At 47.8% G+C, this 25,207-nt stretch overlaps 1 protein-coding gene across 3 annotated transcripts in view; it reads left to right on the forward strand.

Annotated features, from left to right (window-relative positions):
- The window catches only part of LRIG1 (leucine rich repeats and immunoglobulin like domains 1), an 85,120-nt gene that overhangs the window by 14,579 nt on the left and 45,334 nt on the right, over nucleotides 1-25,207 (forward strand). For all 3 annotated transcript variants that reach the window (XM_068694420.1, XM_068694421.1, XM_068694422.1), the window contains exons 2-3: nucleotides 16,628-16,699; nucleotides 21,318-21,392. In XM_068694420.1, coding sequence (XP_068550521.1) covers nucleotides 16,628-16,699; nucleotides 21,318-21,392 — 147 coding nt within the window. The remainder of the gene's footprint in view (nucleotides 1-16,627; nucleotides 16,700-21,317; nucleotides 21,393-25,207) is intronic.

Raw genomic sequence — 25,207 nt, forward strand, 5'->3', positions numbered from 1 at the left:
AGTATAGGACTTGCTTTTTCAAATTTTAAGTATCCTGTGGGAGCATCTAAGCACCTTTGCCTGTCCCCCCCCTCAGGACAGCGTTTGGTGGAGGACGACTTGCAGCCAGCGAGGCCTGCGGAACGGGGCCTTTCACATCCTGATGGCGTATTAATGAACAGCCAGGCAGGCGGGCCAGTGCCAAAAAGCAGCAAGTGAGAAAGCCAACAATATCAGCGCGAACTTTGCACTCCGGAAAGTGTGAAGTGATGTTGGTGAAAGGAGTTTATTGCAGAAGTGGAACGCTGCGGCCCTCTTTGATGCCTCAATTTCTGCACTAGCAAACCAATGACGAATGCAAACCAAGGATGAGTAACCGGACATCAGTGCCCGTCTGTTACCCGTAACGTGTTCTGCACCCTTGGAAATGCTTCCCACCCTCACATGGCTTTTTAGGGTGCTTTCTCTCAATGTGTGGGGTGGTGGGACCTTTTGGAGTGCATGCAGTGGGTTTTGTTATGGGCTGTAATGCTCCATCGGGACCCTGCTCCTCACCCAGCTTTTTCCAGAAGCAGCGGGCAAGCAAGATTCCAGCCTGAAATAATACCCAGAATGAGCCAGTGTGTGAATCAATTAATGAAACAGCTACTGACAGTGGTGTCCCCTTCCCAGTATTGGCTGAAATTGGGTTTCTTGACTCCTCACCCCATAGTTCGCCAAGCTCTTTCATCCCAAGTGTATTACTGAGTCCCCCAGCCAAGATTTTCCAGGATCCCTGTGTTTTTGGAAGGGACAGCTGGTCCCTGTGGAGCTTTCCCGGGATGTGCAGGCTGCATTTAGGACACGTCCCGTGTGATGGGTGGCCAGGGCTGGCTGTGGGGCTCAGGGCTGGTGCCTGTCAATGGGCTCGATTATAGCTCCGCTCCGGAGCTCCCCCCAGGAATGCACAGCATTTGGCGTGGGGGTTTGTATCTGCTCTGCACCGAGGGATTTCTTTTTTTCAATCTAGAACATTTAAAATATTTCAGATGATCTCGCAAATATATTTTTTTTTATAGTTGGACCCGGGCCAGTTTTTGCTTGTGTCTGATGTATAAAGTGGGTTTGAAAAAATGTTGTTGTTTCTCCCTCTCCTCCCATTTAAACATTTCAGGAATGTCAAGTCTTGTCAGCCTTGGCTTTGCTGAAAAATCTCTTGAGGAGCTTGGGATGTGTTTTTTTAATGTGATCTCAAAACCCTGAGGGAAGGTGCAGAGGGAGGGAGAGAGCAGGTAGTTAACAAAAGCTTCCTTTATCCCAAACTGTAACTAGGCATTGCCACTAAATAGCAGCAGCCACAAAAAATCAACCAACCTGGCTCTTGGGTCTCCAGCATTTGTCCCCTTGCTTCATCTTGTGCTCTGCTTCCCGTCGCAGTGTTTTCCAAGGCAGATAAACCCCAAATTTGTAACATAAACCTGTTGCAAATAAGAGCAGATTAAGGCAAAGGCTTTTATTCATGAGACTTTGCTGCCGCAGCTGCGTGTAACAGCAAGTAACGTGCGTGGAAGGAGCGGGCGAAGTCTGCTTTCCTGAGGATTTCTGTCTTTAGGGCTGACCGCCTTTTTAATTGACTTCTGCAAAGTTTGCCTGTTATCTCTGCATCGTGTTTAGTATCGCCCTCCTTCCCCCCCGGCTGTCCTTGGTGTATTTTGGGAGGGCTCTGGGCTGCCTGTTTGCTGGAGGAATCGACCCGGGCGATCACGAGCTGCTGTGCAAATGGTGCCCAGCCCCATCGCTCTCCTCTTTTTTTGGCGGAGGATTTTTGGGGCTGGGGAGCCCCAGCTGCTGCTCGCGCCTCAGCCCCGGGCAGGGCTGGACTTTGGAGCCCAGCCCTGGAAAGGGAGCGGGGAGGGGGGGAAACCACCCGAAGAAGGAAAAGGAGGAAATGTTTGTTTAATTCCTTACGTAGCGTAAGGTTCAGAGCGAGCAGATTGTGAAATAGCACGGAGCGGGGAATTGCTTTGCCCGCGGTTTGCAGATAACATGTGCGGAGCAGGCAGCGGCGGCCAGGGGGAGGGAAGCGGGGCTTATTTGTTTGTCTAGTTTGTTTTTAATTGCAATAGCCTCTATAATCCTCCTCCCTCCCAACTGTAAGCGATTCCATCTTTATGACGTCCTCTCCGTGTTATTTGGTGTGAAATACAGGCACTGCTACGATGGGGATTGATTTTCTTAATGGGCAAGGGCTGGGGGGGAATCCTGTGTGTTCCTCTGCTGCTGTGGGGTTTTGGCATCACTGATGCTGGTATGGCTCTGTCCCCTGAAATTCCCTATTGCCAGCCCCAGTTGCCTGGGGGGGATCTCTCTGGGATGAGGGGGGGGTGCACATTGCTGTACCTGGAGTGGCTTCATACAGCACCGGGGGGGCAAAAGGGATGTGATCAGGGAAAGGGCAGTGTGTTACCTGTGCCCAGGAGGATGGGAGTCAGGAGGTGCTGAGGGATGCTGTGTGCACAGCTGGGAAACACGCCGGGTCTGACAGCACTTGGGCATCCCAGCTGTTTGGGGCTTTGCACTTCCTTTATGAAAGGGGAATAAAAAAAAAAGGCGATAAAGGAGCCGTTTGCAGACTTCTCATAAATATCACAGGGATTTCACAGCAAAGTGTGGAGACTGTCGAAGCTGGTCGGGCATACCAGGAGCTTTATGAAATAGTTGGATTTGATCAACACTTAATCACTCTCAGGCTGCCTGGCTCAGCCTCTCTCACCCTCTCCCCGTTCTCTCTGCTGCTCCACTGCTGTGCCTCGGGGCATCTCTAAATGCCCAAGGTAAAATTCAGCAGGTGTTTAATGATCTGTAGCCATCCCAATTAAGCAATGTGGCAGCACCAGGCTGCTGATGACCCTTCAGGCACAGGACAGTGAATAAAATCCTCTCTACCTTCTTCCAGAGATGCTTGGAGCACCCCTGTGCCTTGCAGCGAGGTTGTACTCGTGCAGCTGGTGGGGCTGTCCCTGTCCTGCTGTGGCACCCATGGGCTGCAGCCACCAAAATCAATCTGCCAGAGCCCCGTGGGTATGTGGAGGCCAGAGTTGTGGGTTCACTGCGAATGATACCTTCATTTTACCTTCATTTTAATTGCCAGTAAGTGTTTTGGATGTGGCTTCCTCAACCCTTCTTATGCTTCCATCCCCATGCAGACAGCTTCTCTGTTCCTGGGTATCCAGGCTGCTGCTGTTCGCTGGAGGCTTTTCTCCGTGGGTTTGGAGGGGCTCTGTCTCTGCAGGCTCACGCACACGTTTTGCTTTAGCCAAGTCCTTCCCAGCCTGGAATTGCTCTGCTCTTGCATTACCTTGTGGGCACGCGTCCAAGTTCGAGCGAGGGAGAAACACACTTCTCTTTTTCTTTGTGCTGAGGCACAGCCTGCTTTTCCACGAGCAGCAAGCTTCAGATATAGGTAGGAGTTTCTAATGAATTTCATAAAGTTATTAGGAAATAGGAATGGAACATTTCTCAGCAGCAACTCTTTCCCTAAGTTTACTCATAAGGAGTTTATTGATCTTGCAAATATATGGATAACAGAAGCCCGGAGGTGTATGACAGTTAATGTGTAACCATTAAATAGACTTATTTGGACACTTTTTATGTGCTCCCATAGCAATTAAAGCTTATAAGCATGTGGAGAGTGGTTTTACGCAGGGCAAAATGAGAACCTTTATCCCAGAGAAGGTGTTCATGGAAAAGGTACAGTTTATGTAATCGGCTGCACGTGACTCCACGTAAGCGTGGGGCTGCAGAAAAACACCAGCGAGCCCCGGGCTGAGGCCGACTGCGTTCTTGCTGAGCGTTGGCTTCCCTCCCAGCGGGCAATTTGGTGTATTAAAATCAGTGCCGAGTGTTTTAGTGCGAGCCTCCTGAACTGAGGGTTACGTTGCTGCTCTGGATTATTTTTTGGCTCGTGCCCCTGTGTGTTTTTTTCATTTTGGAGCAAGTTTGGTGGCTGTGTCAAGCCTGCTGAAGAAAACAAAGCGTCTTCCCACTGGCTAACCTGGGCAGGCAGGCAGCGTGTCCCATGGCTCCCGGGGAGCCCCGTCCTGGTTAAACACTTACATTAACAGTTGCACAGAAACCCAAGCTTGGTGGGAATGTGGAAACGCTTTGGTGTCTTTTCCTTGTCTTTTTCTTCCCCAGACAGCATATTTCATGCAGAGTGATGGCTGAGATGCTGGGGATTCAGCAGGCAAAGTGCACGCGTCATGCTGTAGCTCCTCTTTTCTACTAAAAGGAAAGCTAAAAAGTAAGCTCGTTCCAGGTCTGTGCAGCAATGTGTTCCCCAAACTAGGAGAGTGTGGGCAGTGGGGGAGAAAGGATGGAGGGCAGCCTGGCTCAGCTGATGTAATCAGGATTGCAGAGCTCCAGGCAAATATTGACACCAGATTGCTTGGCAGACGCGCTGCTCCTGAGGTGCCCGGTGAGTGAAAGATCTCCGCAGCACTTACTGCAGTGTGGAGCGGTCCCTCCTGGGACCATGGGGGTGGGATGGAGAAATATGGTGCATCTCAGCCAGAGGTGCTGTAGGGTCACCTGCTGAGGTCCCTAACAAACAGCTGGGCTGGTCCTGCCGTGCTGGAGGGATGGGGTTCCTCGGTGTCTGCACTGCTGGTGGGCTGAATGCCCAGGGTGCGATCATCTGCTCTGCTCCTCGCAGACAGCCGTTACCTCTTCACGTCTTTACAAAAATAAAATAAATGCCAACTGCAGCCACAGAAGGGGAAAATCGTAAAATCCAGTCTTCCATCACCAATTGGCTGCCTGGGCGTTGTGCTGGCGGGGGTGTTTTGCTGAGCACGTGTGAGATAACCTGCTTTCCCTGCTGCAGTCCTGCGGAATACACCAGAGGATTGTTAACATCAGCCAGATACCTCCGTGCTACGGCTTTGTAGCGTAGTCTGGACAAAAGGTTAAATCAGGCAGTCGTTGCTGCGGTGTTATTTCCTATACGACACTCTGGAGAAAGTTCAGTATCACTTAGTTAACTTTTGCAGAGCCATTTCCTGGAGGTTTTGTTAGAGAAAAGCTAGATTATGTGTTTCCAGTTGCAGCAGAGCTATTTGCCCCTATAAAATGCACTACAGTTTATTTTTACGCAATTTTCATTGGTTTGCAAAAGGCTTGGGAGGGGGGGTGAGCCCGTGTGTTTGGGAGATTCGGAGAGGTTTTTATTTCATACCTCGCTTGCTGTGACAAATTGAGGAAAATGCGTTTGTTAATGTGGCGTTGCTGTAGCAGAGCCAGGCTTGGGACTCCGATTACATGTTGGAGCGGGCTCCCATGCTGGTCAGGGGCTGGCGAGCCCAGGATCCTGCTGTGGGCAGCGTCTGGTTTGGGAAGGACCCCAGCAGATAGTTGGGATGAACTGCCCCGAGGAGCAGCATCTCCCCTCGGCTGCTTTGCTGGGGCCGTTTGTTGCCCTCTTCCTTCTGTGAATCCGGTCCTGGGTGCTGGGAGGAGCTGACAGTGATAGAAAACTGTACTTTTTGTGATGCTGGTAAGTCTGTGGTTTTGCAGCTGTGGTAGTGAGTTGTGTAGGTGTTTCTCATGTGGTTTTCAGGCACATGATGTGCTCTTGCCCTTTGATCTCCTTGGACTTGTCATCTTCATCGCCTACAGGCGAGGTGCTGTGGGTCCTCCATCGTGGGACATCTCAGGATTTCATCTCCTTTGTGTGCAAAACCAAACCCTTTTCCATCCTGTGTGCTCAGAGCAAGGCTTTTCACAAACCCTAGCAACTCCTGATCCTTAGGAAATGGTATCATTGCTTCTCCTTGCCCTTCAGAGGTTAACCTGCCTGCTCTCACAAGGGCAAGGCTTGAGTTCCCTAAGCTGTGGGCACACCTGTGGCCCTCCCCAAGTGATAACAAACCTTGAGAGCACTGTCTGCCTTCATTTTTTTTAAAAAGTAATTGTGTTTTGGAGTGCGAGGTGCCGATGTGGAGCCAGCCCAGGCTGCCTCGTGCCCCAGGAGAGGCACAGGGGGAGCAGTGAATGGCAAGCACCCTGGCATGGCGCCCGGCTCCCAAGGACCACTCGGAAAAGCAGAAAGGGCATTTCTGTGCTTGGCCTGACTGGAGTGTTAGCTCTGTTTGCAACACAGCCAGGTGGCCACCCACGTGGAGTTTTGTTCTTACTGGGATTATTTCTTATTCTAAGAGCTGTCAGGCAGCTTTGAGCTGGCATCGACTTTGGGTTCTGCCTGAGTGGGGCAGCCTCAAAGCAGGAGGGAAGGACCTGGTGCTTGTTTACCACCGTCCTGCAGAAGTTGGATGAAGCCTTCCTACAGATATTCCTTCAGGTGAAGGGGTTCCCTGTGCTGGAGGCCGACTGGAGCCTCCACACCTCCTGGTGGGCAGAAATACAGCAAGACATCTGGTCTTAAACGCCAAGTGGAGCAGCGTGGTTCCAGGAATAATAGTTAAAAGGAGGTGCATTAAGCTTATCCAAATACCTCCAGAATCCAGCGGTTTCCCAAGAGATTGGGTCCTTAACTGCTTCCTGCAGCAGAAGGCTAAGGAAATGTTCCCCTTCTCATCCCAGCCCTCTGTAACACAAAGGATAAAAAGCTATAGAAGAGAGTTTGGTCCTTGGTTCAACCTCAGTAACATCTGCCCACCCTGAATTAGCTGGGATGCTCTCAGCTGCAAAACTGCCCAAACCTGAGGGTGCTCAATGAATAATAAACAGGGGTACCTCCAGGGAGGTGACAGCCTTGTCCTCTGGTGGATCAGAAAATACCTTCCCCATCTGCAGGCAAAGGGTGCTTGGTTTTGGTGCCTGGCTGATGGTAACGTGGGGTTTGAACTCAGCTGGGGAGTCACAAGCTGCAGCCTGTGGAAATGGAGGTGGCTGTTAATCCTGGGATGTCCTGAGATACCAGGCTCCAGTGGGAAGGGCAAGCTTGTGGGAAGGACTTTCTAAAGTTTTACTAGCTATAAATTTTGCTTTTTCTCAGTCCTACTGTTTGAATTGCATTAATGAAGAAGTCTGGCTTTGTAAATGGAGGGAACTGAAAAATAGCACTGAAAAGCTCTTGAACGCTTAAAAATGCATCTGTAAGAGATGTGGCATTATATATATGCTGTGGCTGAGTGTAATGAAGACCTATTAGAGCTCTTTACAACTGTCAGAAGCTGTAGAGCTGTCCCAATCTCTGATGATAAAGCTTTTAGTTGTGTACCTAACAGTGGATGCGTGATCTCTGCACTCCTGCAGATGCACACGTGTCTGTGTGGTGGTGTGTGCACCTGTACATTCACATCCAGAAAGTCACATAAATGTGCAAGTTGTTTGAGAAAACAACTTTTTGTGCTGTTCTGCTCTAAAATCCTCACAGGTATCCTGCTGCTGTCCCAGCAGTAAGCACTACTGAAGGAGTTATACAAAAAAACTGAATGCTGGTGCTGATATATAGCCATGCTTCTAGCATGGGGGCTGTCTTGTCTTCCCCCAGCAGGGGATGTGCTGCGAACCCCGATTTGCAAACATCCCCATCACACCATCACCTCTGATGTGCGGCTTCAGCCCTTTGCTGCAGCTGTGTGCCAGTGAGTGCTGCGCTCTGTGGTTCGGGGGGCGAAGGAAGCTGTCTGTGCTGTGCAGGGAGAGCAAGTTTATCTAGAAAATAGCTCTGCTTAGGACGTAAAATACGGAGTAAATTAACTTGAAAGTCTCTTCTGGCTCTTCATTGTCAAGCGAAAGGTGGTTGGGTAGATTTATTTGCCTTGTTTTGCAGCAAACACGTTATATATAGCTTGGCTTTTATTTCTCTTGATCTAGGTGGAAATGGTTTCTTTGAAATGCAGCCTTTCCATCTTGAAGGTCAATTAAAACAGGTTGGAGGTCAGATAAAATAAAGGGGCAGAACATTTGCTGCTTCGTGCATCTATTTCTGTAATGTTATCAGTGCATGTGGTTTTATTTCTAGCGTTTTGTTCCAGGGCTTCCTCTAAGGCTGAACAAATTGAGTCAGTTGGATGCAGTACAGCCTCCAATTTGGGGTTAGAAATCCATTAAATTGCTCGGTGCTTTATTGGCAATATAAAAGTGCTTGGAACGAGAGTGCATTACCATTGGACATCGATTACTCGGGAGGGGAGGGTGGATGCCTGTGTTAACCACACATCTCCAGCCTGGATGGCCAACTGAGGCGTTTTTTTTAGCTTAAAATGTGCATATTTTGCCCTTAAAATGCCGCTCGCTATTACAAAGCAGCTATTTTTAAACTGAAAATGGGGAGCTGACTTCCATATGTTCTTCATGCCTCAGGGGTGTTAGAGCTGGCCGTGCAACCCGCTGTGCTGCCAGCGTGGGTAACCGGTCCTGGACGTGGGGCTTTGGGGTTACGTGTGTCATTCCTCTGTGGGCAGGGTCTCTGCAGTCAGTCAGATGGCTGGAAATCCAAGTCGCAGCACGTGCTGAGCTGGCCGTACAGCAGATGCACGTGAAGGAGCATCAAGGTGAGGCCATGGCATAGCCACGTGTGAGAGCCAACCCTGTCTCTGGGAGATGGATGCCTCGCTGCTCTTGCACCCTTCTGTATGAGGGAGGCGATGAAAAGCAGCATCAGAGAGGTTTGGGCTGCGGTAGAAACCCTCCCGCTGTTTTTCTACGGCTTCTTCCCCCCCTTACTCTTTGCCTGACTAGTTTTAACCAGCACACAAACATTCCTTTGTGTCGCTTCCAAGCGAATGTGTTTTTTGGGGGGAGATTGGCCCTTCCTGATTAACTATTAATAAGAAGAATGGCGAGGAAACAAAGCGCCGGGCACACACTGCGGGGAGGTCACAGCCCTCCCACACCACTCACAACTGACCATGCTGGGGCACACACAGGCCCTGTGCCAGCCGTGGTGGCTTTTTGGTGGCACTGGTGGCTGCGGTACCAGGATGAGGGGCTCTGTAGAAAGGCAGCACACCAAAATTCAGCATGGGTTTGATGCTCGCCCTCCCCAGCAGCCGGGGTGGGTGCTGTTTGCAGCACGAGAGCTGTGCCTGGGGATGTTTGAATAACACTTTTGATGGACAAACCGTGGTGGTGGAGCGCTGGAAAAACTTTTTCTGAGCTTACCAGAAACATTTATGGACGTGGCTATGCTCTTGAGGGATTGACGAGGTTTCAGAGCACGCTCCGATTCTGTGTTTTGGTAGGAAATGTGTCTTAAAAATACAGGTTATTGGATATCATTGAATGATTGGCGGCCTCGGATGTTTTCTTGAACTGTGGAGACTTCTGAGCAGTGCTCGGGGAGTTTCTGGGTTATCTCTTCTCCATCTGCACTCGACCTGCAGCCCACAGCTGGATTTTGCGTGGTCATGCAGTGGGAGGCTCGAGGTTGATCTGCTGCAAGCACTGGTGAAAAATTGCACAACTTTTGGGTGAAAATATTTGCTTTGCAGGAGCAGCAATACCCGAAGCAGTAAATAGCACTTAGCGCTGATTTATCAATGCAGCTCTTGTGTGTTAGTGTCAGTTAATGGAGGCTTAGCAGTTGCTGTAAGGTAGGCATACAGTAAATTACAGAGCTGTTAATCCTCGATAAATTGGTTTAGTATGTTGAATACACAGCGGGGAACCTTAATTGAAAATGCTCGTGCAGGAGCCGTGGCCTTTATCGATTTTTTCCCTGGGAGATGTGGTGGTGGAAGCGGGAGCTGCTGGGTTCACGTGGCCGAGCAGGGCCTCCAGCCCCCCAGTAGAGAGGAGCAAGGGGCTTACCCCCAGTTTGGGTTTTAGACACGTCTTTCTCTCGAGATGTGGTGCAGCAGATTAATTAAACAAAAACAACAAACCCCATGGGGATCTGGGCAGATTAAGGGTGGGGTTTACTTGTGGGTTAAGAACTTCCACATCCTGATTTTCCTTCCAACTGCTTTACCTGCCACAGGTGGCAAACCGGGGTTGTTTTATGTTAAATTAAATCCGTTTGTTTTTATTTAGATGCTCCTGGCCCCTTTGATTATTCTTTTTTTTTTTTTTTTTTGCCTTGGGGCAATTCTTGCAGCTGATAGCTCAACGTGTTTTGGAGAGAACCTGTCTCCTTCAGCCCGTGCAGCTTACCAGCAGCAAGTAAGGTGAAAAATTGCTGCAATTAAACACTGCCCAAAGCCTTGCAGCATCCCTGCTTCCCTGCGCACAATGCTGCCTTTCACTGGGCTGTCTGGTTGAGGGCAGAGGAACATGCAGCCATAACGGGAGCTTTTGTAGCCTTAGTCACTGCAGGCAGCGTGGCTGCTGCTTTTATTTTTCAGAAGCAGAGAGAGCTGAGAATGCTGTCACACCTCCTACGTGCTGTGCCCTCTCTTCTGCTGGTTTGGGACCCCGCTGGCTGCAGGGAGAGGAAGGTGCTGGCCCTGTCCCCGTCCCGGCAGCAGCTGCTCCCTGTCCTCGCTCTGCCATTGATGTGCCTTTATACAGGGCAAGTTGAAGCTGATCCTCTTTCTTTGGGGAAAAAATTAAAACATCTGGGGTGTTTTGAGGAGATGGTCTTCCGAGCAAAGCCAAACTTCTTTTGTTTTGCTAAGGTTATTAACATAGGAAGAAATAGGATCCTAGGTTTTGTCAAAACATATCTGTATAAACTGAGCAGGGCCTGAAATAACCTGACACTGCCCTTCTAAGAGATGGGTAAGAATGGGAATTTTCCTGGTAGGAGCCTGAGAAAGCCCAGCTGCAGCTTGGTGCTACCCAGCACTTTGTGCAGGAGGAAAGGCAGGGGCTGAAGATGTTATTTGAAGTTATTCAAAGGTGGCTGGAGGAATTAGGGAACTATCTCAACCACAAGTTAAACTAAGCTGCAGACTGATACAATGGGTCTCAGTGATGTGGTTTTAATTAGTATTCTTTGCATTAATGTCTGCGTGCATCTGCTGGGATCGGCGTGGTATTGATTCTTTGGTAATCATGCTGCAGGAATTTCCTTCAGACAGCATTGTTAGTCATGGCTGGGAGGGAGTGATTCATGCTGCAGCTTTCTGGGTGTCTGGATGACCTCTCAAAGTTTGTCTTCACTGTCAAATTAGCTCATATTATGGCTTGAGGGTTGCCCTTAAGTTGACTCCCTTCTGCACATAAAGCCCCTTATATGAGTGTGCTATCAACCCAAGCTAATCTGCTGCTGATTTGAGCTCGGGCACAAGCAAAGCTTGAGCTGCTGGCAGGATCTGTCTGTGATGGGGAGATTTTTGCCCACATGAGGGCTGCTTATCCTTCCCTGCTCCTCCAGGGTCCCTCTCTCCTCTCCAAATCCCCTGCAGCAGCCGGCTGGGATGTTCCCAGGGCTCCTGCTGCAAAAGCAATCCTAAGGGGCGCAGCTCACTGCAGCCCCAGGCCTGCTGAGCTGAGTTTGGGAGCAGTGGGACAGGGGTGAGGGTGATGAGCCAGCCGGGGCTGCAGAAGCTGTGGTTTTCTACCAGCTCAGCAGGTGGATTCAAAGGGCAGGCAGGACTGGCGGTGGGAGCTGGCAATGGCTGTGGTAGCTCTTCAGCTGCTCTTGCCCCAAACGAGTGGGTTTGGGGCTTGTCATGTGCATGGAAGGGGGGGGGGAACCCTAAAGCTGCTCCTTTCTGTCCTTACAGTCCATACAACTGGCTGAACCCTTGCAGTCTCTTTGATCGCTTTGTGCCTCAGCGTTAAGCCTTGCATGTCCCTGCTTATGAGGACTCCGCCATCTCTCTGGGAGTCAAAACCTTGTTTAAAAGGGAAATTCAAGCGTGCTTTCTCCTGTGCACAGCTGTATAGTTGTTGCATGGGCGATGTGCTCCCCCGGCCCCCATCCCCAGGCTTACTCAGCTGCTGCCATGCTTTTCATACCCAATCAAGTGTGCACGGGGCCTCCACGCCGGGGCTGTAAAGCCCTCCGCAAACATGTGGGAAGAGGCTGGTGCCTATTCAGCGAGCTGCGGCCTAGGCAGCTATCTTTCGACAGATTAGCCAGAGGAATTTCTATTGCAGGGCTCGATTGTTCAGGGCCCTCGGCTCCCTTTTGTGCAGGAGCAGTGAAAAGTTGTGTTATGACAATGGTTGACAAAGTGTTTAATGAAAGCCGCGGTTGGCAGGGGCAGAGCTTGGAGCCATCCTCCTCTTTCTCCCCCTGCCTGTCATCAAAAGGTGCAGAAACGCTTTTGACACAATCTTCCCCGCTGACAGATGGAGGGGTTTGATGTGCGGCTCGGAAGCCTCCACCTCCCCGAGCAGAACTCAGCCATCATCGGGGTGAGCCGCGACCAGGAGCCACGAGTCTGAGTCCTTTGTCTGGCGAGCCAGCCACACACCTCTGATCTCCAAGGCTGGCCAAGTTCCCAACACAGAGCCCAAACTTGTCCATGAACTCCCCGTGTACCCTGCACCTTGCCTGGGGAACCAGGATCGGCATCTCGTGGGGCAGAGAGCTGGCAGATCCCATCCTTGGCAAGCACGGCTCGCTCTGTGGCAGTGCTGTGACTTTTGGGAAGTGGTGCAAAGGCAGGCCCTGTACCTGGTGACTTAACAAGGCTTTCCTTTGAGTCTCTGCCATGCTCAGTGATCCACAGTGCCATTTTCATAATGCCAAATAAAGACAAACACTGCTTTCTTATTTAATTAGAGACTGGAATGGGTAAAACAGGTGGCAGAGGGCCCTTCCCATATTGATTTGACATGCTCTTGGTTCCTCATCAAGGGCATCTTAGGGAAGTGACAAGAGGGGGGGAAAACCCTACAGTCTGGGATTAGCCAATACAAGGAAGACTTAGTGCATGTAATGGGTAAATAAGTGCAAACACTTCTCATGCCATTAAATCAAAATATGCTTTAATTAAAAACCACAACGTTACACCAGCTTCTGTTCAAACTGTGGGGAGGGAAACAAGCTGACCACTAGGAACCACTTGAGCTGGTAGCTTCAAAGCGATGCCCATCTGGTTCAGGAGAGCCCTGCTCTGGGATAGAATTGGGCTCTGGGTTTTCGGGGCTCTTTGGAGAAGACACTAAAACACTAATGGCAAAGATTTGCTCAATGAGAGCTGTTGCACTACTGCACGTAGTAGTGCAACAGTAGTGGGAGTAGTAGCAGTAGTGGAGTATCCATCAGACCGGGGGCTCCATGAGAAGGAACACGCTCAATGCTATAGCAGAGCAGAAGTGTGACCATTTCCAATGATGGGACAGCCATGCCCCAAGCTCAGCATCGCCATCCAGCCTGTGCTGCTGGGCTGCTGGGTGTGCAGAAGCTGATCTGGTGGGCACGTTGCAGCTCCTGCGGTGCTCCATGCGCTGCCATGCATTTGGGACCCGTGCTTTGCGCTGGGGGAGCGCCGCGTGCACCCATGACCTCAAGTTTTGAGTTCCCTTCTGTATTTGCATTACTGGAACCCAACCAAGACTGAGCCCTCATTTCATCAGCATCGGGCGAACCAAGACAATACCTACCTCGATTTTATTTACAGTCTAAATAGACAAGACAGACAAAGGGTGGCTGTGGAAACAAAAGCTCTGGAGAGGTGATGTGACATGACCCGGTCACACAGCAGGAGATTAAGAGAGCCAGGAGCAGACTGAGGTTTCCTGACTCCTGGTCCCAATGATCTATCTATCAGAGCACGTTAATTCTTTCTCCAATTTGCATGCTGTGGCTGGCATGCCAAATACTGTCTAGTGAGGGGATCTGGGTTCTGGGAAACACGTCCCTTGCTTACTAATGCTGCAGGCGACAAATTGCTGGGCGTTTTAATGCGAGTTAAAATACAGCAAGTCTCAGAAATGGAGTAAACTGTTTATTTTGGTGTTTCTATTTTCAATTCTCCTGTTTATTTTGCACTGACACTATTTCTGTGTTTTGTTTTCCCCACCGATTTTTTTAATGGCATATTCTATGTTTGGTGAGGACAGATAGAAATTGGAGTGCGTAGCATGAGGCAAACTGAGATTTGGGCATACAAGGTGGACTTCACCTGTATTTCTGTAGCAAGCACTGGAGAGTCTGTTAAAGTGGGCAAAATACTGCTGTGCTCTCTGAAAAGCTGCTTGTGCAATGGCTTTGATGTTCAAACTTCTCAAATAGCAACAACAATAATCAGAAAGTTGCTTTGGAAGATGTTAGACCATGGCCATGAAATCCTTTAATCTGCTAAGACTTTTGTTTTTTTCACTTTTGAGCTTTTGAAGGTCATGTCAGCATCACTCAGTGTTTGAGCATGGGCTAAGCCCGGGTTCTGTTCCCTTTGACAAGCGTGCAGCTGATCAGTTTGGTGCCTGTGATCCTCAGTGCTTGGGTTGTGAAATAGCCTCTGAGCTTATTGTGGGGGAGTGTTTTGAGGATAAATATTTTCCCTTAAAAAATGCAAAGGTTTGCAGCAATAGAAGGCATAGAAATACATTAAAACAGATGGATTCAGGCTAGCGCCATGGCTGCATTTTCTCCCTTGCAATACGTCGCTAATATTTCTGTGTCTGCTTGATTCCTACTGTGTTGAGCCTATAGGACATTACCTGTTATATTTTCTTTTTTCGCCTGTATATCAGGCAGGACAAGCTCCAACCTGATTTTGCTGTGTGGTTTAAAAAAAAATAGTAGTAATGTAATCTGTGGGCAAATTGCACTTTAATTCGTAATTGTGCTATGAATACGGACTTGGCTTTCAAACGCGCTCCGAGTTTAAACTGCAGTTTGACTTTTATTTAGACAAATGCCTTTGAGTTCATAGTGAAATGGATATCTGCTGTAGGCTGGTATTGATTTAAAGGTCTCTTGAGTGTTTTAAAAGACGGTAGGGGCTCATAGGACAGCATATTTTAAAACTAGATGCTTGGTTAGGTTTTATACTCCTATGTTGCTTTAGGCCTAGTTTCCGCTAAAGGAATCCTGCGCTGGTGATTTCTAGAGCTTTCTTTCACAGCAAATACTGGCCAAAAAAATGGTATGTTTTGGGTAAGATGCAAGGTATTTCTGAAGTGATGGGGAACAGCTCATGCAGAGAACTACCGTGTGAAGGGGAATGCTTTGAGGACTTCCCATAAAACGTGTTGTGGAAGGGCAGGTGATCAATAACTGCTTTTTAGCTCGAAAGAGACGTTTATCGCTTCCTGCTAAGCACACAAAGTTGGTGATCTTTCAAGTCTTGGCACTTGTAAGTGTCGCTGTAGGCCTGAATTTTCCTCCTTGGGGTGCAGCGGAGCACATTGGGCAGGAGGCCCCTGCGCCATGGCAGCTGCCCTCCTGTCCCTCACCTCAGGCCCACCGGGGCGGCCCTGTGGATTTGGGGCCTGTTCAGGCTCCAGGCCCGCTTTGGGTACCGCAGGCACAGCTTTAAAACAGAGAAAATACACAAAGCGGGGAAGATTGGCCAGTTTTCCAGTCAGACTGGCTCGGTGGTTTGAATAAGCAGCTGAATGTTTGAGGGCTTATCTAAAATCAGGCCGTGAATCTTTTGGGTCGTGTTCAGAGGTGCAATAAGAGGGTGTAACCTCCCTGCAGAGGAGACAGGAGGGTTGAGTTTTACCCAGGATAATATCCTAGAGCAGGGTGTGGAGCAGGATGAAATTAAAGCAGGTCCCCCTCACAATTTCCTCGCAACTCCTTGCGGTTGCTTTCCTTGCTACCGCCCATCAATTTGCCTCCTCCCTCTTTAGATTACACACTCACGGTAACATGCCAACACTGCATACATCACATTAATTAGGACACTTGTTAATTTCCGCATCATTAGTCACTTGGTCTTAATTGATCTATGCTCTCCGTAAGTCCCCAAGTGCAGGTTTGACCTGTGTGTGGTGTGCTGACAGGGTGCCTCTTGCAGGGGACTTGGCTGTTGCAGCAGAGCACAGCAAAGGTCTTGCTTTTGGTGTTGCTTTCTTGCCACTTTTAGCATTATTTTGTCAGTTTGGCTCTCCTCAGCTATCCTTGCAGTGCGTTTTTTTCCAGAAGCATGTTATATAGTTGATCTCCCAGCAGGTTGTTTCCAGATAATACAACCTGTGCCTCAGCAAGGTGCTATAACATGATTTAGACGTGGGCTGTCTGTAGTTCGTGGGTTGGAGTTGTTGAGGTACAAAACCTGTAGGGCTGTGACCAGCTGAAAGCTGTTATCACTGATGCTGATGACATTGAGTGGCATACTAATGACAGCTTGTTAGAAAATGTAAAATATATTTATGTTGACACATAGGAAGTGTACCTACCTATACGTGTGTTTTGTTTGTATGTGATACACAGTGGTACATAAAACCACCCTCTGTAATGATAGCTATAAAATATTTAGGATAAGCTTTTTTTGATTGTTTCAGTTCAGACTTCAGTCTGTCAGGAAATGTCCTATTCATCTGTAATTAGTTGTGTGGTTGTGAATAACCAATAGAAGGATGATAATGTAATTGCCTAATATGAAGACAAATTAACATCACACTAATGCAAAAGAGCATAAAGCTTAGGGCAAGCTAAATAACATTCTGATCACAGAACTAAAGTAACTCATATTCAGCAGAAAAGTGCTGCCCTACTGTGTTTAAGTACTCTTAAAATAAAAAACCCCACAACCTACCAATTCCCAGTGCAATCCAGAATAATTGTGATGAGTGTGTTTTGCTGAGTACAGTGGCTGTGCGATGCTCATCCTGTTCTCTCTTACTTTAACAGAAACCTGAGCTACAACAAGTTGACGGAGATTGATCCTTCTGCCTTTGCAGAGCTGTTGAACCTGCAGGAAGTGTAAGTATTTAAGTGTAAGGCTTTAGTTTTATTTTGCAAGGGCAGCTTGTTGTACTGCAGGAAGCTGTATATAGTTTCCCAAGAAGATATCTGCCTTTAGCCAGTTTGACTGAGCACATCCGGCTTGGTGTGGAGTTTTTTCATATTGTACCTGTGCTGCTTTTTTAAAACTAATCAATTAACAAACACAACAACCAATTAAAGCAGCGTAGCTGTTATTGGAAATCATTGGTGTTTGCTTCCCTCTGTCTTGTGCAATGCTCTGAGGGAGCAGTTCAGCTAACACACCTGTACATACACACAAAGCTCCTTGCTGAAAGGATAACCCTGAAGCAAGGCAAAACAGCCTGGATTGTGATATCTGATGCCAACCTAACCCAAATCTCCCAGGAAACAAAGGTGTAGTGTAGTGGATAACAAAGCACTTAACTGTGTCTCCTCCTTTCTTAGACATTTGTATTCCTTTTGGAACCAGGACAAATTCTGTCTGGAGTCTGCTAGGACAGCCTAAAAACAGCAGAGCTGTCTTCTGCTGTGGTGGGGGAAGAAGAGCCAGCGAAGGCTGGCTGGAACAGGTCCCCTGGCTGGTGGAAGGAAATCTTGCTTGGGGAATGAATGGCAGGGTGTCCTGCCTCCTGACCTGCGTAAATGCTCAGCAGTTGCGCTCACAGGGCTGCTGTGCTTGTCAGCTATTTGCAGCAATTTCTGGAGCTCTGATTTTGGGTTCTGAAAAACGAAAGTGACTAAAATTGTAAGCGGTGGGTTGAGGTAATGAGCTCTCATTTGAATGTTGAATTGCTGGCATACTTGAGGTTTGGGCTGTGTTTGAAGAGCTACTGATGCCTCATGGGAAACTGAAAAAACATTTCCTTTCAGAAACAATGCTGTGCTCTGTGTATATCGTTCATTTTCTCTTGTCCTTTGTCTGTTTTCATTAAGTGTTGGCTCTGGGGCTTGCGGAGGGGCCAGATCCTGTGATCCTTAAATAGGCAAAGCAGTCTGCAGCAGTGGGAGCTCTGCCTGCCTAATGCCTGCCGGATTGGACTGTGGGGATTAATGCAATGTATCTCCACCTGCCTGATTGCGCGTGGCTCCCCTGCTTAAACAAACAGCAGGGACTTGCTGGGGATCGTGACAAAACGAGGAATATGCATGGGGAGTGAGAGCAGTGCTCGGGTTCAGCTCGTTGTGATTGCCGCAGAGAGCAGGAGGGGAGGGAAAAGAAAGTGATGGAGGTGAGCAAACTGTTGCCTATGGGACCTGTCTTCTTTAAACTGTGGAAAGCCTTAAATTGCTCTGTGCTTAGAGAATAGAATCACAGCCCTGATCCCATGAGACTTTTGAGTTATCCTAACATGATTGTGGCTTAGCAATAGCTTTTATTTGTGGAAGTGCCTGCAGGTGTGTGACTGGGAGCACGAAGCCGGGAGATTTGTATGGCTTCTGGTAGGGAGCCCCCGTGCACAAAGTGCTGCACGCACTGAGGGCAGGGTGGGCTCTGCACTGAACGTGAAAAACGTCAGGGTTTGGGGGAGGTAGGCAATGCAGCCTGAGGAGTGGTGGTGCGGATAACAGCAGCTTGCTGTTAGAGAGGCAGGGTAAGGGAAAAGGGAGGCAGTGGATAAGTGGATAGGAGGGAGAGGGAGCAGTCAGATGGGAGACAGAAAGGGAGGCAGAGGTCTGGAGCAAAGCCTGGAAGGCAAGCTCTGGAAAGTGTGAGGGAGAAGCTCTATTAAAAGCCCTATCTACCAATCTTGGTTGCTTTTGAATAACAGCTAAACCACAGACCACTGAAATAAACTGCGTTTCACAAAGAGAACCACATCTGTACTTCCAGAGCATCTCTTTCTGAGTTTTTAAGCACTTTACAAACATTCATGAAATAAGCATCATGCTGTGGCATGTCTTGAGAGCAAGTCAGTGTTTTGCTGTGCGCGCTGTGCTGGGCAAACCAAGTCACCCTCAGGGAATGAGATTGCCCCAAATAATAGATGCATTGATAAGACCTGAAACCTCCCATGATGCTTCAAACATGGAGCCTCTGATTCCTGAGCGTTACAGATGGGGCTCAAAGCTTTGCGTGTGTGTGAATAATTAGTGCCATATATTTTGGAAACTTTTTGTTTGCAGACATTTTCACAAAATTCAGGGGAAAACGGAGATCTAAAGCTCATAGCTTATCTTGCACGCACTGTTTTGCTTTGCTAAGATTGTAATAAAGCAAATAGTACATGGGCAACTGGCTTTTTTGATTGTTTTTAGAAGCTTTTTTTTTTTCCTTGAACTCTCACTTTGTGCAGGAGGCAATTCAGTAGCTCAAAGTGATACAAACCCCAGGATCCCATATACTCAGGAATACGTAGCTGTGTGCTGGTGAAAGCTCAGGTAGAAGAGGCTTCAGCAGGATGTTACCTCCCTCATTCAGGACACCTGTAGTTTCTCCCATGTCCCTTCCATGGTTCCCTTTTAAAGACGACCTGATCTTGTGCCTTGGCTGCAATTATAGGAGGGGGATGTTACTGTGGGGCAGCTCTTTTGTCCTTTGTGGGGTTTTCTCAGGTCATATGGGATCCATGAGAGTGATGGTTACAGGGCTCTCAGGTTTTCCAAGCTCATTTTGTAACAAAGAGGTAGTAACTGTGCTAAAATTCCTCTACAAACAACTCACCTTTTATTTTCTAAAGTGCCTTTCACTGAAAGCTCTGGAGAGCTGTGCTATTTTTGAGCAGGCTCCATTTCAGCCTGACACCAGTCTGGCAACCGGGCTAAATATTTTATATAGGTGGTCCCCTCCTGCCTTCCCTTGCCATTCAGGGGCAGCAGGTTTGTGTCCTCAAAGGAGAAAGGAGAACGTTTAATTTTGTTGAACTTGGTTGTTCTGTTCTTTGTTTTTACTATTTTGTTGCTCTTCCATGGGGGAAGGGGAAAGAGGAAAGGGAAATCCCAGAGAAATTCAGAGCTTGGCTGTCTCCTCTGCATCAGCAACTGGTGACTGTAAGCCAAGAGAAAATGAGGTGGGAGAGCTGCTTTCTGACTGCACTGTTTAACCGAGAAAGACCTGATAGGACACTGATAGTTGAAAGATCACACTTACGTCAGAGGAGGGTTTGGACACTTGTTAGATACTGTTTGGTGTTAGAGCTGCACAACCAGAGCTGGCCCAGGCTGTGGAGCCTTGGGCTGTGGGCCCAATTCTCTGTCCCCTTGTGTGGCTTTCAGAAAGATGCTGGGCTGGATGTTAATGTAAAATATGCATCTCAATGCTTTTTCCAGCCTGCTTTGCAGTGTCGAAAGCTCTAGACCTTTCTGTGGTATCAGTAACAATGAGCTTTTAGTTGTGAAGTAGAGCTCCTTGCTGTATTGCAGTGCCTCCAGCTCTTTTCCCTCACGTTTTAAGGTAGGGTTATAATGTCAGAGGCAGAGCTGAGGCTGAGAAAAGCTTTTATCCCAGCAGTACCTGGAACTCCTCGTGAAATCAAATACAGCTCCTGCTCTCGGAGGAGTCAGGAGGAAGTTCTGCCATAGATGCATCACTGCCCTCTCCCACCCACCAAAGATATTTTTCAAGTGCCAAAAAAAAAATATCCCCGAACAAGACCAGAATTTAGGATTGCCCCAACTCATGCCTGGGGTTTAGCACCCCTCAGCTGCACCACATTCCTCCGCTCTTGCTTTGTGTTTGGATGCATCTGGATGTGATTTTTCAGGATTTCCTGGGAAGGGGTGGCTGGGGAGCATGGCCCGCGAGTGTCGGGGTGCTTTTGAGCCTCGTCTGTGGAGGGAAAGGGAATAGTTTTAAGACAAGCAGAGGGCAAAGACATGGCAAGGCCCTGCTGATCAGCACAGCTGGGGGCCTAGGGAGCTGCCACCCTGCCCAGCTCTGTCTGGCAGGGGCTTGGGTTTAATGGCTTCAGCATGTGGAGGTGGGGGGGCAGCAGGATGGCTAAGAAATTAGGTAATTTTCAAGCAGCCAGACAAGTGACTGTTACAGTAATTAATTGACTAATTCACCGTACAAACAAGGGCTCTTTAAACCAAGGAAGAGCCGGTCACATGGCGAGGATCTGTTTTCAGTCAGAAAAACACTTCAAACATTAGGCCATTGAGGGGGGACATTTTTGTAACCACCTTTCCAGGAGCGGGGCCAGTCTGCAATTGCTATTAGTCCTGTGGGGCCGCTGGGGGCTGGCTGGAGCAGGTCACCTGGGTTTGGTGGCCTTTTGGTGCCCAGTGCCAGTTTTGGCGTGTTTGTGGCCAGTTCTGTGGGGCTGCCCCCTGTGGGATTTCCAGAGCCAGGCCTGGTGCAGGGAGGAGGCGGTGCGGCCTGAGGGCCGCCATGTCACCCCCGCGGCCTGGCCGGGCTTGGAGTTGGTGGTGGGAGGGGATGCAAAGTCTGGCTTGGTTAAAGAAGGTGTTGTGGGAAGGGTTGTGGAAGCTCTCATTTAGTTATTAAAGAGTTGGAATGAAAATGTGAAACTCAGATGCAGATAAACCCCTTGAGATAGAGACCTCTGCCAAAAAGCTGGTGTTCCCAGTGGGTCAGTGAAGACAGATGCCCAGCTCATGCACACCTCCTTGTAGGCTTCTCGCTTAAATGATTAATTTCTTCTTGTTGCAGGAGACTGAACAACAACGAGCTGACCACCATTCCCTCCCTGGGACCTGCATCTTCCAGTGTCCGTGCCCTCCACCTGTGAGTTGCTGTGGCCTCATTACTTTTGTCTTTCTGCTGCTGTTTGTGGGGTGGATGTAACTGCTACTCAGAGTTTCATGTGTCACACCCGCTTCTGCTAGCTCTTCAGATTTCGCTATCAGGCTTGATACCTTAATTAAGAAACATCTGGAGTTGAGATTTGTGAGATCGTGTGTGATAAACGTGCTGTTCTAATACAGCGTGTACGCGCAGGGCACAAGATAATGCTTGCAGGCTGATTAGAAATCTGCAAACTCTAGTGCAGATCATTTCTCTGATACTTAGTTTTATGGAGTGATTCAAAGTAGGCAACTGTAATGTCCGTCTTTCAGCACAGCCAAGTCTGTGTAAATGTCTCTAGAGTTTTAAAAGTCACTTCGGTTCCAGTCTGGGTTTCTGCATCTGGCTGGAGTGGAGCTGTCCGGGATTTAGCAAATTTTAATTGATTTGAAATATCACCTTTTGGCCTGCATGTCAGCAGAACCCCAATGAAAAATGATTATAACTGTGATTAATATGAAGAGTCCCTTGGATGGTGTCCTGTCACAGATAAATACGGTGGGCAGTGCTTCCATACAGCCTGCGGAAATGTCAGGATGGGCAGCCATGGAAATAGTTACAGAATAAGATTCTCCTAGCAGAAATGCACATTGAAGTTGCACATTGTCATTGTTGCATTCCTGCTGGTGGAGGAAGGCAGAAACTCTTTAATGGTTTTGTTATTTTTGTGATTGTACTCGTTTGTCTCACTAACACTTCATCCCTTGCATAACCATTGAAAACTTATGGTCAGTGGTAACTTTTGTCACTGACTTCCACAGGTTAGTCACGTACTGAGTAAAAATATTTTGTTATTCTTCGTTGTCTGATTTTGGATTTCAACCATTGTCTCGTATTGTTAAAGAAGTATATAATTTTACCTTTTCTTTATTGATTTTTCTTTTTTTCTCCTGGCGCTGTTCTGGTTATTTCTTTTCTCTTAAAGCCAGAGACTATTCATGTCTTAATCTTTCAGGGAACTTATTCCAGACCCATTTTTATGGTCTCTTTCAACTTTTTTTCTTTGAGAGAGAGAGAGTGATTGGTGATTGCAAGGCTAGGTCTGCAGAAACTTTGAAGTTGCTAACTTCAGTAGTGTAGGTGCCTGCAGAAGTGTTAGACACCTGAGAACCCTTGTACATCTGCCACCAAGGATCTCAGGTTGGGGACACAGCCGAAGGGAATAAAGACGTAATATCAGACTTCTTAGTACCTTAAGAGTGTGGATTTCTAAAATTATTTTTGCATGTGTCTGCTTGTAATGCACACCAAGAAGGAATTTTGCTGAGGTATGCATGATACCTCCCAAGTTCCTGGGAAGGGGAAGTGCTTATAGCTAATATGGCATCCAGCAAAGAGCCTGAGCAGTTCGAGCGATGTCTTCCATTGTGCATGGCCTCGAAGCATCCAGCTGCAGGCAGGTGTCCTGCCCCTTCGTAGCTGCAGTGGTTGGGCACCTCCTCATAGTGGAAAGTGCCAGTGCGCCCTCATGACTTGAAAGGCTCTGAATTACTCCAAGATAACCTTGATCAGTTGGCTAGAAGTACATTCCTATTACTTAAATCAAGGACAGAATTGACTGAAATGAATTGGCACCATTCCTGCTTTTCCATTAGGCAGTGTTAAAATATGCAAAGCAGAAGAACTCCTTCATTCCCTTAATTCAGTTTAAGGATCTAAGCTTAAAGTTGGCATCCATCTCTCTCTCCTGGCATGAAGCAAGTTTTGCTTTCATTTGAGATATGATGCCTTTGATCTGGTTCTTGGGCATGGTGTGTTCCTACAGAGCTTACAAAGAGCCAAAGTATTCCCATGCTATCAGCAGCGCTGAATCTAGTGAGTGTCTTTCAGTTTAATTGGTACGTAACCACTCCACCTCCTGGGTGGAGGGGTGGCTTGTGTCTCAGCAGTTATCAGACCTGTCGAATGTGTCGCATGCAGTTGGTGTGAAACCAACTTGTTTGATTTCTGCCTCCTGCCGCAGCCTCTCCGTGCTCGTGTGACCGCATGTGAAGCCTGCGTTCGTGATCTGGGGGCTGCTGGCTGCAGCGCCGTGCAGTAACTCCCTCCAAGCAGGGTCCCTTGTTGAGGCACCGTCCCCTGACATGAGGCCATCTGCTTGCCACTTGAGCTGAGCTCACTGAATTGCTGCATAACCCAGTGTGCAATGGCTCAGCTCATGCGCTGGGATTCCAAAACTTCAGAGACCTGATTTATGGATGGAAAGCTCGCATACAATTTGCCATCCAGGATATAGTTTTTAGGCCCTTCAAAACGCCTTTTCTTTCTCACGAAGTCTATAAATGATCTAATTTTCACAAGCCCCTGTTGTTATTTTTGCTATTAATTTAGCCTTTGGCAAAGGACCAAATTGTTAGAGCTTTGCCTTTTTATTCCTGAAACGAAATAAGCGGTTGGAAAGGAGTAACACTGACTGGTGGAAGGCAGCGGATTTACGTCTCCTCTGAAATTTCAGAGTGGTACAGAAGGAAGGGGAAGGTACAAAGCCAAATGATAAAAGGACGGTACTCTAAACAGACCTGCTCAGTATCACTTTCCAGAAATCTGTATTGCTTTCCTCAGCTGCTACACATAAATAACTCTGATAGTGGGATTTGTAATGCTGCTGTCATACCTTAGCAAGAAGGATCTCTTGTTTAGCTTATTTCAGAGAATGCCACGCTTTTTTTTACCCCTGCGTTTCCTTTTATTTTTTATCAGAGGTAAAAATCTGAAAGGTGTTTTAAAATACCTGCTTTAATTGATGTTGCTGACTAACTTGCATCGGAATGATTTGCTGAGGAAGTGAGGCTTTCTCCATCTCTGAGAGTCTTTAAATCAATTGGATGGCTTCCTAAAAGATGGCCCTTTGGTTCAACTCCAGGTTAATGGGCTCGGTACACAAAGTGTTGGGGAAAGTTCTCTGGCCTAGTGTGATGTAAGGAATCGGATTATATGATCATACTGGTTCTTTCTGGCCTTCACATCCATGAAGTAATAATTGGGGAGGTTGCCAAACCAAACCCAGGGTGAAGACTCATAATGAGGACTGTGTACTGAGCAATTGGTTTATGTTTGAGTATATAGTGTTACAGTGTATTCTTACTGCTAAAGAAAAATAAATACATTTCCTTTTTTTTTTTCAGTGTTTATAAATGTGTGAAGTGTGTTTACCTCACAAACCTCTGAAGTAGGTTTTGTATATTGCATGTGGTTAAGTATTTCCAAAGGGCTGTGAATGTATTATAAAAGCAGTGGTTGTATATTTGTCACTCAAAACGGTCCTTGTGAACGAGTTGCTTCTTTTCCAGCTCTTCCTAAGCTGGGGAAGAGACTTTCAGTCCTCTTGATGCTGGGAGAAAGAAACCTGCATGCTGCCAAACTCAAATTTAAGTTTTTTTCAACGAGCTTGGTCCCTTTGCCTATTTTGGGGTTCCCTATACCTGCCTTCATCACTCCAGATTTGCTTGACCTCGTGTTGTGGACCGTGGGCTGGTTATGCATATGCAAGCATGTGGGAATCTGTAGGGGAGAGCATTCTCAAGCCTTACTGCAAACCTTTGGATGTTTCAGGCTGCAGATGGATGCAAGGATAACATATGTATCAAACATGCTATGCCTTAACATACTGCCATGAAGTTTAATTCGGCTTAATTATTCCTTGAAGAGTCAGTTTGCCTCGCATGTTGAAAATACTGCCAAAGTCGTTCATCTCAACGAGAGCAAACATAAGGGACTTGATAAGGCTTTTAATAGAACAGGAGGGAAAAATAATC

This window comes from Anas acuta, chromosome 11 (genome assembly GCF_963932015.1).
Source record: "Anas acuta chromosome 11, bAnaAcu1.1, whole genome shotgun sequence".
Classification (NCBI taxonomy): domain Eukaryota; kingdom Metazoa; phylum Chordata; class Aves; order Anseriformes; family Anatidae; genus Anas; species Anas acuta.